The 15,950-nt window shown below is 44.6% G+C and overlaps 1 protein-coding gene across 1 annotated transcript in view; it reads right to left on the bottom strand.

The window, feature by feature from the left end:
* Nucleotides 1-4,695: 4,695 nt before the first annotated feature.
* LOC106572493 (voltage-dependent L-type calcium channel subunit alpha-1D) overlaps nucleotides 4,696-15,950 on the bottom strand; it is a 34,609-nt gene continuing 23,354 nt past the window's right edge. The window contains exons 24-46 of the mRNA XM_045696103.1: nucleotides 15,474-15,581; nucleotides 15,326-15,378; nucleotides 14,983-15,129; nucleotides 14,686-14,887; nucleotides 14,375-14,533; nucleotides 13,020-13,130; nucleotides 12,766-12,849; nucleotides 12,272-12,292; nucleotides 11,781-11,966; nucleotides 11,600-11,665; nucleotides 11,420-11,511; nucleotides 11,056-11,215; nucleotides 10,715-10,842; nucleotides 10,357-10,453; nucleotides 9,865-9,967; nucleotides 9,657-9,758; nucleotides 9,278-9,402; nucleotides 9,081-9,191; nucleotides 7,623-8,359; nucleotides 7,240-7,514; nucleotides 7,020-7,132; nucleotides 6,513-6,890; nucleotides 4,696-6,148 (exon numbers count right to left, since the gene is read on the bottom strand). Of these exons, the coding sequence (XP_045552059.1) occupies nucleotides 5,942-6,148; nucleotides 6,513-6,890; nucleotides 7,020-7,132; nucleotides 7,240-7,514; nucleotides 7,623-8,359; nucleotides 9,081-9,191; nucleotides 9,278-9,402; nucleotides 9,657-9,758; nucleotides 9,865-9,967; nucleotides 10,357-10,453; nucleotides 10,715-10,842; nucleotides 11,056-11,215; nucleotides 11,420-11,511; nucleotides 11,600-11,665; nucleotides 11,781-11,966; nucleotides 12,272-12,292; nucleotides 12,766-12,849; nucleotides 13,020-13,130; nucleotides 14,375-14,533; nucleotides 14,686-14,887; nucleotides 14,983-15,129; nucleotides 15,326-15,378; nucleotides 15,474-15,581 (3,765 nt within the window). The 3' untranslated portion in view covers nucleotides 4,696-5,941. The remainder of the gene's footprint in view (nucleotides 6,149-6,512; nucleotides 6,891-7,019; nucleotides 7,133-7,239; nucleotides 7,515-7,622; nucleotides 8,360-9,080; nucleotides 9,192-9,277; nucleotides 9,403-9,656; nucleotides 9,759-9,864; nucleotides 9,968-10,356; nucleotides 10,454-10,714; nucleotides 10,843-11,055; nucleotides 11,216-11,419; nucleotides 11,512-11,599; nucleotides 11,666-11,780; nucleotides 11,967-12,271; nucleotides 12,293-12,765; nucleotides 12,850-13,019; nucleotides 13,131-14,374; nucleotides 14,534-14,685; nucleotides 14,888-14,982; nucleotides 15,130-15,325; nucleotides 15,379-15,473; nucleotides 15,582-15,950) is intronic.

Here is a 15,950-nt window from a genome sequence, read left to right as displayed (position 1 = left end):
GGATAACGGAGAGACAACACCATTGTATGCAGGCATACGTCTTTTACTACGCTTATTGGGAGTCGGGCACTGGGCAGGTTTTGCATTTCTACATGATATTGGAAAGGCAATCGAGTTGCACTGCCAAGACTAGTCTGAGCTTCAGGGCTTCAGGTTGACGCTCTTAAGCCTGTAAAGCCTGTTTGATTACAATTAAGCCTACTAAATACCGACTCATCATTACAGAACACGGGTCTAAAATAGCCTGATATTGTTATATAACTATATTATATGTGATCATAATATAGTTTATTTTATCACCTTTCAGGCTGCTCGTGGCCCATGATGTGAGAAATCAAACAAGAGCTTCAGTAGCCTAGTGGACGCTGACCATGATGGTGGTGACTGGTAATGGTTTTGACTAGTTGGGATACAGTTTATGTGAGATTTGACTTTTCGTACAAGTTTAAGGAAACTTATGCAGAGGTTTATGATAATTATTGTAAAAAGGAAAGGTTCCTGGAGGATCCTTTAGGGGTTATTCAAATTGAAACGGTGGGCGAACCCCTATAAGTTCTTCAAAGAACCTCCATTAATGGTTCCACAAATAACCTTTTGGGGTTAATTATTAATCAGCATAAAATAACAATAACACAATATTTTAGTTGGCAGTGTGAGTTATGATTTTAGTGGCAAAGCAGACATAAAACCCAAACATGAGGTACACTCCCAGCCCCATGTACAATAGGTACAGTATATCCTCTGGCTGTCACGCCCTGACCTGTTTCATCTGTCCTTGTGATTGTCTCCACCCCCTCCAGGTGTCGCCCATCTTCCCCATTATCCCCTGTGTATTTATACCTGTGTTTTCTGTTTGTCTGTTGCAAGTTCGTCTTGTTTGTCAAGTCAACCAGTGTTTTCTCAGCTCGTGCTTTTCCCCAGTCTCTTTTTTTCTCGCCCTCCTGGTTTTGACCGTTGCCTGTCCGGACTCTGAGCCCGCCTGCCTGACCACTCTGCCTGACCCTGAGCCTGCCTGCCGTCCTGTACTGTTGTCCCTACTCTGGATTACTGACCTCTGCCTGACCTGAGCCTGCCTGCCGTCCTGTACCTTTGCCCCACCACTCTGGATTATCGACCCCTGCCTGCCTTGACCTGTCATTTGCCTGCCTCTGTTGCTGTAATAAACATTGTTACTTCAACACAGTCTGCACTTGGATCTTACCTGAAACGCTATAGTATGAACTGGCCGTGATTGACCCAGCAGACTTTGACCAGCTCCGCAACGCCATCTCCTCCCAAGGAGCCACCATTGGAAGGCACGAGGAGTTCCTTTGCCGTCTGATGGAAGCGTTCTAGGCCGTGACCGAAAGTCACAACCTAGCTTTGGACGCATTGCCGGAGCAAATCCGTAGGTGGCCTACTAGGCAGTCTACCACGACGGTAACCTCCCAGCCCCTCAGTAACCCGGCTGGTAGCAGCGCCGTCACCCCGGTTTCCCGAGAACCCCGCTTACCTCCCATGGAGTGCTACGATGGAGATTCCAGAACCTGCCGGGCCATTCTCTCTCAGTGTTCCCTCATTTTCGAGCTGCAACCTTCTTCATTCCCCTCAACCGCTCGAGGATAGCGTATATCATTACGCTGATGTAAGGGCACTCACCTGGGCCATGGTGGTGTGGGAGCAACAATCAGTCTGGAGGTATTCGTGGCAGAGGTGAGAAGTTTGTGGCTGAGGTGTCTGGGAGAGAGGCTGCCCGGAGGTTACTGCAGCTTCGGCAGGACTCCCTCGGTGTAGCAGACTATGCGGTGTAATTCCGCATGCTAGCACCGGAGAGTGCCTGGAACCCGGAAGCGCTGTTCAACACATTCCTGCACAGAGTATCGGAGGAAGTAAAGGACGAGCTTGCAGCCCTGGAACAACCGACGGATCTCGACTCACTCATCGCTTTGACCATCCAGATGGATGGATGGCTACGGGAACGTAGGAGGGAGAAGAGGTCTGATTGCGGTCCCAATTGCTCACTCAAGGATCCCATCTTGCATCTGATGGACTCCGGAAGTCCCCGGTGTCTATGTCCCCGAGAGGATCCGAGCTTACCCGAGTTTCTCCAAAATCCTCTCAAGACTGCCAATTTACCTCTTCCCGAGCCGATGCAGCTCGGCAGGGCTAGACTGTCTCCAGCTGAATGCGTACGCAGACTTACCACCCAGAGTTGTCTGTATTGCAGTACTGCCGGTCATTATGTGTCTACCTGTCCCTTCAAGAGACCTAACTCATTGGTAGGAATGAGTATACTGGTGGGTCCTAAGGACAATTTAGCTTCTCCCCCTACTCGCCCCCCCTCTCCATGCCACCCTGCTGTGGGGTGACCAGTCCAAGTCTCTCCAGATACTCATCGACTCGGGGGCCGATATGAGTCTTATGGACGTTACCCTGGCATTCGAGCTGCGCATCCCCACTCAACCCCTTTCCTTTCCTATGAATGTTAGAGCGCTGGACGGGCGTTCTATAGGCCGGGTCACCCACCATACCACCCCCATCAACCTACGAGTGTCGGGGAACCACAGTGAGACGATCCAATTCCTCCTATTTGAGTCACCGTAGGTTCCTGTGGCATTGGGATTCTCTTGGATCCAGCGACACAATCCCTCAATTGACTGGTCTACTAGTGCCATTGTTGGCTGGAGCCTGTTCTGCCACACTCATTGCCTGAAATCAGCTCTGCCTGCCCCGGGACATCTTCCTGGGGACTTGGAAATTGCCCCGGACCTCTCCACCATTCCCGTGGAGTACCAGGACATCCGGGAGGGGTTCAGTAAGGCCCGGGCCACTTCGCTTCCACGACACCGACCGGTACCCAAGGATGTTAAGCCAAATGCGCTGGCACGCTGCTATAGTCCCGCGGCTACACCCCCAGAATCTGAGCCCTTTCCCCCCTGCTCCAAGATCATTAGCCCCTCTGCTGTTCGTCCTCGATTGCCCCGTACCCTCTGTATACTTCTTACTTTTCATGTGTCTAGATGTAAACTCATGTCTCACAGCCCTTTGTCTCCTGTTTCCAAAATGATTTAGCAGTGCATGGTGATTGAACAGGTGAAGGAGGGTGAAGTCTGTGAATAAAACAAATATATAATTACACATATAATTAACAAAACGTGCACACAACAGTATTCATATCTTATTTTTTGTGGTAAAAATTATGTGAATGAAAAAACCTCACTTTTGACAGTGGTTTTCATACACATACCTTGTCAATAATGTAGAGGCCATCTGGGATCTTCATTGAACAGGTAAGGGAGGAGGAAGATGGCTGCTGTGACTGAGTCATAAGGTTTTAAAGACACCATTCATTCAAATGAATTGTAGGTGAAACATGTGATCTGCAAACATTATGAGACAAACCAATAGAAATTGCACATAGCTCTGTGGGCCTCCTCGTCAGTATACCTGCGGACAGACACAAAAAACGAAGTGAGCAGTTCAGTCATCTGCACCCAATACGGCTATAGCCTTTAACATCTTACATATTCTTACCTGTTGTTGATTCATATCCATTGAATTGTGTGCATTTTTTGTTTAACATTTATTTATTTTTTTAAAGAGAGAAAGTGTCAAAACACAGCCATTTGGACAAATATGAAAAGATAGATGGTAGGCCTATCATCATAAAACAATATCAATTTAGATCATAAAGGGAGAAACCTTACCTTAAATTGAGGACATCTTTACATTTTTCAGTAAGGTGTCTGCACCTGCTGTCCTCTCAAATTCAAATAAAAATATTTCAGTTGGGCAGTTAGGTTCCTGCAAGAACCTCAAAGAACTAAAGAGGTTCCTCAATGAATCCCATCTCCTATGGGGTTCTTGGAAGAATGTTTTGGGGGCATTTTTCAGTGCGAAAAACCCTAAGGTTCTTCAAGGAACCTTGAGGATCTTAGAAGAACCCTTGTTGAAGCACTCATTTTTAGTGTAGCAAGTTAGGATAAATAGGTTAAGGTTAGGAAAAGGGTTAGGGTTAGCTAAAATACCCCAAAAACTTTTGATGTTAAAAAGATCTGACAAAGCAGGGGTTCAAACTGTAGAACCCAGTTCCTACATTTTAATATAAAAATGGATTTCATCAAACAAAACTATGCTACATTTTATCTCTGGGACCATCAGGATGACAAATCAGAGCAAGATTACTGAATGTAAGTACATTATTAACCTTCAGAGGTCAATCTATCAAACCAAGTGCCGTGATACGTTTTTTGTTGTTGTGCACTTTCCTCAAACAATAACATGGTATTATTTCACTGTAATAGCTACTGTAAATTGGACAGTGCAGTTAGATTAACAATAATTTAATCTTTATGCCCATATAAGACATGTCTATGTCCTGGGAAATGTTCGTCATGCTAATCACATTAGCGCATGTTAGCTCAACCGTCCCGCAGGGACACACACCGATCCCTTGGAGGTTAATTTGACAAAAGCTATATCCTTTTTAACCATTACCATGTTTCGCAGTCAAATATGGCCAGTCATATACATCTTTATTTATCTTCTTTGCTGAAAAACAAAAACACCTGAAAATCAGCCACTAAGCCAAGTGTTGTCATGGTAATTAAAGAGGAGTTTCTAAATGTGGAACTAAGTGGGCCAAGGAAACACAGATGTTCTCCATCTGTTAAGGCACTAATGAGTCATTATGCAATTCATGTGTTTCTTTTATGATTTTTTATGATGTTCCTTAAAATCATGAAATGTTACACCCTCTATAATTATGTAGAGTTATGCCAGTTCTTTATGAAAAGCCCATGTCTCCAGTATTTGCATTATTCAATTCTGGACTTATTGTTACTGCTACTAAATGAACTAGCTACATGACAACTTTGAGAAAAAGTACATTACACTTTATTACTGTACACACAAAAACCTGACAGTTCAAAGTGTTAGCAGTCACAATAAAATAAATCTAACAATTGTTATTATTACATTTACAAGTTGCATTCCTGTTAACCATATACGTACATAAATACTATTTCAAAGTTTCTCACTGAGGGAGATAAATCAATCAATCAATCAAATGTATTTTATAAAGCCCCTTTTACATCAGTAGTTGTCACAAAGTGCTATACAGAAACCCAGCCTAAAACCCCAAACAGCAAGCAATGCAGATGTAGAAGCACAGTGGCTTGGAAAAACTCCCTAGAAAGGCAGGAACCCAGGAAGGAACCTTGGAAGAAACCTAGAGAGGAACTATTAACATGACTGTCATGAGAATCTTCTTTGGGGTTTCTGTTGATTTAATTTGACATGGTTCAAAAGTCTACTGTTAATGCTATGGTAATGCTTCACTGGGCAACTGACATGACACACATAAACCCATTTTCATTATCTATGGTTACAACTGGAGCTCACTTGCACTATAGACAGGTACTGTATTTCTTTTTTATTTTATTTGATGTATGCCAGCTTTTAATATGTTTTTATGGCCCTAGCAGGGTTATTGTATGATTTGGGTGTATAAGTGACAGCAATTCTAGAACAGTACCAAAAATGGAAATACAATCCAAAAATGCTGCTTTTGAATATAGCGATAAACTACTTCAGAGTAGAATACGAATTGCAATCATGTTCGGCAGGCTATAGTACAGTGCACTCTTACATTAGAATAACGTGTAAAGAGTATTGAGGCCAAACCTCAATAGTTGGGCTCTGTACTGTATATGCTGTCTAATTCACAATGGTTCTTTCAGACTCTTGTTCAAGACACACTGATGCTTTCAACAAAGCCAAATTAACTGAGAAGATCTGGAAAAGAAAAATAGCATGATCAAAGAGATATAGACCGTTTTCTAAGATCAATAGCTAGCGACAGCATTCTTACCCCCCATGTTGATGGAGACAAAGAGGTAAGGCTCTATCTCATTGCCCTCCAACTCTCCCTCCCTCCCCATCCCTCTCTGTTTCCTCTTTCTCAGTAGGAAATCACACAGTTCATCTCGTCTGCCAGCTCCTCCTCGAAGCGTCCTATTGGCTGTCCAGTAGAACGGGTCAGCAGATCTGTGGCTGCGTTCTCCATCTCATCAATGGTCATGTTACATGCGTCAGCGATCTCCCGCTTGGCGAAGTTCACAAACTTTGGGTCTCTTGCATAGAGGCCCAAGCCTTCCGATATCAGGATCTGTGGGAGAGTAAGAAGAGTAGTGAAATACTGAACACAAATCTCTCTCTATCAGTCTCTCTCTCCATATATATTTCCATATCCCAACAACCTATTGAATATTCATAAACATTCTACTCTTCTTACTCTCCCACAGATCCTGATATCGGAAGGCTTGGGACTCATTTCATGGGGTGTAAATCACTGACTTAGGCAAATATACTTTTTTGGAAAGCAAAAAATGACTGACGCTTGGAGTGCACTTGACTCCTCCACTCACCATTAGGCAGATAAGGTATAGCCTATAGCCTACCAGTAAACAATATGTAGCCTTGGGATTTTTATCTGACTTTTAGCTGGACGTTTTGTTTTATTCATCACTTACAGACTCTACCAGGCTGTTTGCACTGCCCTTCTCTATGAGTCTTTGGCTGATCTGGGAGGGCACTCTGCCGTTGGTGTAGCTCCTGTTCTGGGGCGTGTGCATGGGGAGTGTTGGGGCTCCAGGGTACCAGCCACTGGGCCTAGTTGCAACAGCAGGGAGGCTGGAGGTGGCCTGGGTCCTGTCTCCCCACAGCTGCTGGGTGCCCCCGGCCTCATCCACCAGCATCAGAGGGGCGTAGAGCAGACGCCCTCTCTTTGCGGCTGCTGCTGATGTTGCTGACATCCCTGCTCCTGGCATCGACCCTGCAGGTCCTCCTCCATTGTTGGCCCAGGAGGCCGAGGACATGGAGGAGACACTGCTGCGGCGGGAGTCAAGGGTCTGGAGGATGACGGATGACAACGCCAAGAGGAAAATGACTAAAATCTTGATTTCTATTATTAAATTAAAATGTCTCTCTGATTCAGTGAGCATTTGTTGACTATTATTTTGCATGTGTGTGTTTCTCACCAGTCTGGATCTGCATGGGGGCGAGTTACTCTCATATGTGCCAGGGATGGGGATGTCACCCTCGCTATGCTGTGCCCGCAGACACTGGATGTTAAAGGAGGGCGGCTTACGACCTGGAAGGGAAAATACATGGAAATGTACTAAGACGGTCACTGGGTGTTTCTAGTTCTACTGATTCTACTGGTGTTGAGGAAAAAGACTGAGACCATGTGATGATTACCTGCAGGAGTGGGAGGAAGAACACGTCTCCGGACATACGGCTCCAATCCGTTGCCATTGTAGCCGTTTCCATTGTAGCCATTTCCTATGTAACCATTGCCGGTGTAGCCACTCATGCTACCTCCATTCATAACGCCATTGTAGGCATTCCCATTCATGCCGTTTCCATTGCCGTAGGGTACTCCTGCAACACTCCCATTGGTGAAGTTAGGAGCATGACTCTGCATGTACTCTGGCGGGATATGGGATGCTGCAGGTTGCTCTTGATATGCATACCTGTGAAGGGAAAGGGAACACTTATGCACGCATGCACGCACGCACGCACGCACACTCTTCAACTAAGCTTCATTAACCTAGATCTGCCTCTCTCCCCTTTCCACTTACCTGTCGTTTGTTAGCATGCCCACTGGGTACTGTTGGTAGTACACCTGCTGTGCAGCGTAAGTTTCACCTCCTCTTCCCTCCATCACTGGCTCTGGTTGAGGTGGGGCAGCGGCTGCCTCTAACACTATTTGAGCTGCCTCTGGTTCTGGTGGGGCTACAACTATTTGAGGTTGGGATTGGGCAACCATTTGTGGCGGAGAAGCAACCTGTGGTGGGGGTGGGGCTGGTGCTGGTTGGGGAGGGGATGGGGCCTGTAGTGGGGGTGGGGCTGGTGCTGGTTGGGGAAGGGATGGGGCCTGTGTTGGGGGTGGGGCTGGTGCTGGTTGGGGAGGGGATAGGGCCTTTGGTGGGGGTGGAGGTGGGGCTGGTGCTGGTTGGGGAGGGGATGGGGCCTGTTGCAGGGATGGGTTCGGTGCTGGTTGGGGAGGGGATGGATCTTTTGGTGGTGATGCGGCTGGGTCTCGGTGGGGAGGGGATGGGGCTGGCGCTTCTTCTGGTGGAAGGAGGGCCTCAGATCTCGTTGGCTGTTCAATCACCACATCAAAGGATGACAGAGCTGATTCTGATCTCTCACTGGCTGTTAATGGCTGTTCTGTGACCACATCGCTGAATATAGTGGGCTCGACGAAGGGCTCCATGAAAACGGTGGTGGTGGACTCCTCCATGTCAGCTGGTATGGGAGTGGTGGATGAAGTATTGGTGGCAGCGGTGCCAGGATCTTCAAAAACATTTTCATTCTGGAGGAAGGGGAAAACAGAGAGATCAGCTTTAATATACAGTCAACTGCTGCTTGTTGTAAATACTATAGAAACATTTATTATGTTTACCTACTGTAAGTAATATTTGCTTATTTGATCAATGTCAAAATAGAAAAGACAAATCATTTCGGCCGCCTTTCCTTCCAGTTCTCTGCTGCCAATGACTGGAACGAATTGCAAAAATCGCTGAAGTTGGAGACATATCTCCCTCACTAACTTTAAACATCAGCTATCTGAGCAGCTTACCGATCGCTGCAGCTGTACCCAGCCCATCTGTAAATAGCCCATCCAATCTACCTACCTCATCCTCATATTGTTTTTATTTACTTTTTTGCTCTTTTGCACACCAGTATTTCTACTTGCACATCATCATATGCACATCTATCACTCCAGTGTTAATTTGCTAAATTGTAATTACTTTGCTACTATGGCCTATTTATTGCCTTACCTCCTCACGCAATTTGCACACACTGTATATAGACTTTTTTCTATTGTGTTATTGACTATAAGTTTGTTTATTCCATGTATAACTCTGTGTTGCTGTATGTGTCGAATTGCTATGCTTTATCTTGGCCAGGTCGCAGTTGTAAATGAGAACTTGTTCTCAACTAGCCTACCTGGTTAAATTAAGGTGAAATTAAAAAAATTCAGTACATACTGTTTTGATACACTAACGACAGTCAATAGGAGATACACTTACTTTGAAAAACTCTTCGTCCAACTCTCCCTCCATACCCTCCTCCTCCTCTCCCTCCATTGCCAAGGCCAGATGCAACTCTGGGGCCAGCGCCTGCAGTGACCGTAGCCCTGCCTGCCACACACACACAAACACACAAAGTGTGATACACAAACACACGTCACCAAACAGCAACAGGTGTAAACAGGTAGCTGGTATACCTGGAGAGAGTCTTTCTTGTCCTTTCCCTTCTTCTTCCTCTCCCGCTCCTTCCTCTTGCGGAACTTCTTAAAGTAGTCCTGGATCAAGAAGCTGGCATAGAACTTTCCACAAGTGACCTCTTCCCCTAAGTCAGGAAGAATCGTCACAGAGGAGGAGAATGGAAAAAAACATATTTTAAACAAAGGGAAGAGGCAAATGGGAAAGTGATAGAGAAGGACTAAGATAAAAAACACAGACAAATATCCTAGGGAGATACAGAAAGAAACCTGTATTTCTGTAACTTTAAAACTATCATTAGAGTGGTCTGTGTGGTTATACGGTAGTAGACGGTAATAAGTCTCTGTCTAGTTGGCTAAAATGGCACCTCCTGAGGTTTACCTCTAGGGGGTGGAATGACCTCTTCAAGGAGCTTGGGCTTAGTGCGCTTCCATATCTTCTTAATGATGGCCCTGAGCTCCTCGTTGTCCTGGTCAACGGGCCCTAGTGGAGTGACACAAGACCTTTAAAAACACAGGAGTAAAGGCTGCAAGCACCACTGCACTAAATCATGATGTGTGAATGATACACTGTGTGTGTGCTGACTGACCGTCAGTCTTGATCTTGAGTGAGGTTCTGACCAGCGCAAACAGGGTAGCGTTGAAGGTGACCGTCCCATCGCTATGCAGCGGCACGTTCATAGCAACCAGCCTCTGACAGGACAAGCAAGCAGATGAGAGGAAGAGAGGAAGAGCGGTAGAAAGGGAGGAGGGGAGAGGAAGTGGAGGAGGAGGAGAGAGGGAGGGTTTAATTGGATTGGCAGGGGGAAGAGGAGGAAAGGCAGCCAAGACTGAGGGAGTAAATTCCACTGATCTGATAGATTAGACAGGCTTGTATGGGTACAGAGAGACTGTAGGACATGTAGCCTGTCTTGATATATTAAGTGGGAGTCTGACTTTGTTGAATAAAAACATAATTTTTAGGATATCATTATCACTGCACACTATCTGACAAATATCAAACATTCAATTATACAAGCTAATACGTGTATTATACTTTTTCATTTATGCAACTTTTAACATTAAAATGTGATCTGCCCTACCTTGCAGGCCACACGATGGGGGCACAGTTTGCCAAAACCAAGGGGTGGCTGGATCCTGCGCAGCATAGTGACCACATCGATATGTTTGATTCGACCCCTGCAACACAGAAAAAAAAGCACAATGTACACAGCTCCACTAAGAGCCATTGGAAATGAGGACAAAATAAAGGACCAAATGGGGAAAAGGGATAGATGAGAAGAGAAAAATAAGAAATTTTTAATGGGTTTCCTTTCCTTTCAATTTTAAGAGAATGTGTATGTGTATCTTTTTTATTTTAATTGGGTTGTTAAGACCATTTACATTAAAATACATTATTTTAAATAAATGTAAAAAAAGATACAGAGAGTCGTCTCTTACGTGGCCTCTGGGTCATAATCCGACCAGACTCGTTTGAACTCGTCCAGGTGATGAGTACCCAGTACGGTCCAATCCCTGGTCAGGTACTCAAAGTTGTCCATGATGACAGCAATGAACAAGTTAATGATCTGAGAAGAGGAACACAGAGTGTATTGATCACAGCCGGTCTGCTTCAGAATGGCTGCAGTCAACATTTCTATATTTTTCCTTTATTTATACAGGTTGGTCTCATTGAGATAAACTTCTCTTTTGCAACAGAGACCTCTCACATACAGATTTCCCCTCCTTCCTCTGACACCACCTCCTCCCTCCCTTCCTCTCTCCCTGCCTTGGCGTCTCACCAGGAAAGCGCAGAGCATGAAGAAGCTGATGAAGTAGATGTAGGCCAGGTTGCTGCCGCACATGCTCTCCTCCCCGGGCTCAAAGTCGGACTCAGGGTCACAGCGTCTCCCTGGCAACGCTGCCAACATGATCTCCTGCCACTGCTCTCCGGTTGCACACCTACAGGAACAGCACACACATTAGGACTGAGGAAAGGAAAGAAGACACAGGAGGGAGAGGAGAGAATGGGAAGAGGAGAGGCTGCAGAGAAGAGAAAAGAAGAGAACAGAGGGGAAACGAAGAGTGGATAGCTATGGGAGAAAAGGAGAACGTGGTTGAGTTTCTACCTATTTACTATTTCTCTCTCTCTCCTGCAGAGCTCACCTGAAGAGAAGTAGGACAGACATGAAGAAGGTCTGGAAGTTGTTGTTCCTGTTGATATGTGAGTTGTCATCTATAGCAATCTTTCCAAATGTCTGCAAAAGGTGTGAGCATAGGCCATACTGTCACCAGCTGCATTTGAAATACTTTTGAAGGGGATACAATACATGGGAGGAGACCCACCTGCATGCCGATCACAGCGTAGATGAAGAAGATCATAGCAATAAGGAGACCGACATATGGCAAGGCCTGTGAGAGGTAGAAACGTACATTTTATTTACAAAATATAAATCAAACGTCACTGTGCATGTCTGTATGTCTCTCTGTTTGTTTGTCTTGACATCTGTCTGAGCATAGTACTGACCTGGAGGGACTTGACAAAAGTCCAGAGGAGGGTTCGAATGCCCTCCCCTTTGCTGAGCAGCTTGACCAATCGCAAGACTCGGAACAAACGGAAGAATGTGATGGATACTTTTCCGCTTTCCTTCTTGGCCCCGGGCGGAGCTCCAGGTACGGCTACAGCTGCAGCTTTGGCTGCGGCCTCGATGGCCTGGAGAGAAACACAGAGGTTTAGGGAACAGAAGCTTGTTTTCACACAAGTTATGGAGAGAGATTAAAGGAAATAATTTTTTTGAATGAGAGTGACAGAGAGAAAAAGAGGCAGAAAGAGAGAGGTGAGAGACAGACAGAGACAGACAGAGACAGACAGACAGACAGACAGACAGACAGACAGACAGACAGACAGACAGACAGACAGACAGACAGACAGACAGACAGACAGACAGACAGACAGACAGACAGACAGACAGACAGACAGACAGACAGGAGAGAGTTGTGTCCCTGTCGTGGTCTTACTTCTCCATCCTCGTCTCCTCCCTGAAATAGAAATAAAACATAAAAATATACATTAGATATCATATATCAGGGCTCTCCAACCCTGTTCCTGCAGAGCTACCATCCTGTAGGTTTACATTCCAACTCTAATCTAGCGCAGCTGATTCTAATAATTAGCTGGTTGATATGATGAATCAGGTTAGTTATAACAGAGGTTGGAGCGAAAACCTACAGGAGGGTGGCTTTCCAGGAACAGGGCGGGAGAGCCCTGACATATATGAACATCCAACAGTTATTCTGACTGTGGCATACCCTACACAAGAGTATTATAAAGCAGTGTGTTTGTTAAACTGACCTTGAGATGTTACAATGAATAACTGTACACAAATAGTGTTGCAGGTCTCTTCCGAGCATTTTCTAAGTATCACATGTTTCTCTGACGTAAAGAAATGGCTGAAGATGCAAGAGATGATGTAACATGAAGTAGCTAAAGGAGATACAGAGATAGTACTCACACTAAGCTCTGAGACCATGATGTCTAGCACACTGCCCACAACTATCAGAGCATCAAAGGTGTTCCAAGCATCAATGAAATATTGCTGGATATACAGACACACACAAACACAGTCAACAGCATGGAACATTAGAACATGGTATCGGAACATTAGAACATGGAACATTAGAACATGGTATCGGAACATTAGAACATGGAACATTAGAACACAGTATTGATATCAAAATGTGTCCAGTGAAAACCTGTTGAACTCACATGTGTTCGGAGAGCCAGTAGCTTGATGACCATCTCTATGGTAAATAGGGCTGTGAAGATCAAGTTGAGGATGTCCATCACAGAGTTGAATGTTTTAGACTGCTCATAATGCTGCAGGGCAATACATGTAAACAGTTTACAATCTTATTCCTGTTGTAATATATACTGAACAAAAATGTAAACGCAACATGCAACAATTTCGAAGATTTTACTGAGTTACAGTTCATATAAGGAAATCAGTCAATTGAAATAAATTCATTAGGCCCTAATCTATGGATGTCACATGACTGGGAATACAGATATGCATCTGTTGGTCACAGATACCATAAAAAAAAGGTAGGGGCGTTGATCAGAAAACCAGTCAGTGTCTGGTGTGACCACTATTTCCCTCATGCAGTGCGACACATCTCCTTTGCATAGAATTGGGCAGGCTGTTGATTGTGCCCTCTGGAATGTTGTCCCACTACTCTTCAATGGCTGTGCGAAGTTGCTGGATATTGGCGGGAACTGAAGCACACTTTCGTACACGTCGATCCAGAGCATCCCAAACATGTTCAATGGGTGACATGTCTGGTGTTTATGCAGGCTATGGAACTGGGACATTTTCAGCTTCCAGGAATTGTGTACAGATCCTTGCGGCATGGGGCCATGCATTATCATGCTGAAACATGAGGGGATGGCGGCGGATGAATGGCACGACAATGGGCCTCAGGATCTCGTCACATTATCTCTGTGCATTCATATTGCCATTGATAAAATGCAATTGTGTTAGTTGTCCGTAGTTTGTGCCTGCCCATACCATAACCCCACCGCCACCATGGGCCACTTTGTTCACAAACCACTTGCCCACACAACACGATACACGTGGTCTGCGTTTTGTGAGATCGGTTGGACCTACTGCCAAATTCTCTAAAACGATGTTGGAGGCGGCTTATGGTGGAAAAATTAACATTCAATTCTCTGGTAACAGCTCTGGTGGACGTTCCTGCAGTCACCATGCCAATTGCATGCTCCCTCAAAACTGTGGCATTGTGTTGTGTGACAAAACTGCACATTTTAGAGTGGATTTTTATTGTCCCCAGGACAAGGTGCACCTGTGTAATGATGTTTAATCAGCTTCTTGATATGCCACACCTATCAGGTAGATGGTTTATCTTGGCAAAGGAGAAATGCTTACTAACAGGGATGTAAATACATTTGTGCACTAAATGTGAGAGAAATAAGCTTTTTGTGGGCATGGAAAATGTCTGGGATCTTTTATTTCAGCTCATGAAACATGGGACCAACACTTTACATGTTGCGTTTACATTATGCATACATGATGACTAGGTGTAGTTGAAATTGCAGTATTGTACCTGCACAGCCAAGGTGAGGGTGTTGAGAAGAATTAAGACAAACATGATGTATTCAAACTGGCTGGAGGCGATGATTTTCCAGAACTTTAGCTGGGACGGGTTTCTGGGAATGTAGATCTTGATGGGCTTGGCTTTCAGAGCGTACTGTACACATTGTCTCTGTGGAGGGCAGGACAGGAGACACAGGGAAGGTGGGAGGTGAAGTGATCACTCGCATTTTCAGTAGACTGAATGCCTTTCACATGATAAGGTACAGTAGCTTTGTGATTGTGATGAACATCATAATAAGTTCATCAAGGAAATGGACTAACTTGATTTTTGTTCAGTTCACAGTTTTTGAACTCAGATTCTCCCTGTTCACGGAACGTGATGATGACGAAGCCCACGAAGATGTTCATCATGAAGAAGGCGATGATGATGATGTAGATGATGAAGAATATGGAGATTTCCACACGGTAGTTGTAAATAGGGCCATGGTTCGCTGCATTGGCGTCGATGGCCTTGTACAGCAGCCTACGAGTTTATAATGGGAGAGATGAAAACAACAACAGCTATAATATATAAACAGATAGTCATCATATGTGCTAATGTGTGGTCTTGGTACTCACTGTGGCCAGCCTTCAAATGTAGACACAGTGAACAGGGCCAGCATGCCCTGCAGCACATTGTCAAAGTTGAATTCACTGTTTTGCCATTTCCTCTCTCTCACCATAGGGTGATTCATATCACCGTCCTTATACACCACAAACGTTCCCCTAAAACACACACACACACACACACACACACACACACACACACACACACACACACACACACACACACACACACACACACACACACACAAAGCTATGCTTATTAGTTATCACATATACTGTAGTATGTCATGACAGGAATTTGATTGAGGCATTGGCTAAAAGAAAGACAAATAAATGACAAAATATTAAGACTTACATGCACTCATATGGAGTGTGTTTAGCTTCATCAGTGCAACTGTAGAATCTTCCCTGTAATACACAGAGCAGAAAAACACATGGCTTTATAATGAGAAGACAACACACAGAGTATTTTCAAAGTACTGCTAAAAGCAATGACCAAGTACCTTGAAGAGCTGCACTCCGATACAGGCAAACATGAACTGGAGGAGTGTTGTGACGATCAAGATGTTTCCGATTGTTTTGATTGCCACAAACACGCACTGCACTACATTCTGTCAACAAAAGCAGACACAAGACCACGTTTGCAGTTAGAGTTGAAGTCGGAAGTTTACATACACCTCAGCCAAATACATTTAAACTCAGTTTTTCACAATTCCTGACATTTAATCCTAGTAAAAATTCCCTGTCTTAGGTCAGTTAGAATAACCACTTCATTTTAAGAATGTGAAATGTCAGAATAATAGTAGAGAGTGATTTATTTCAGCTTTTATTTCTTTCATCACATTCCCAGTGGGTCAGAAGTTTATATACACTCAATTAGCATTTGGTAGCATTGCCTTTAAATTGTTTAACTTGGGTCAAACTTTTCAGGTAGCCTTCCGCACACGCTTTTTCAGTTCTGCCCACACATTTTCTATAGG

Source organism: Salmo salar, chromosome ssa15 (genome assembly GCF_905237065.1).
Source record: "Salmo salar chromosome ssa15, Ssal_v3.1, whole genome shotgun sequence".
Classification (NCBI taxonomy): domain Eukaryota; kingdom Metazoa; phylum Chordata; class Actinopteri; order Salmoniformes; family Salmonidae; genus Salmo; species Salmo salar.
The sequence above is the reverse complement of the archived record's forward strand: the minus strand, read 5'-3'. Positions and strand labels throughout refer to the sequence as shown.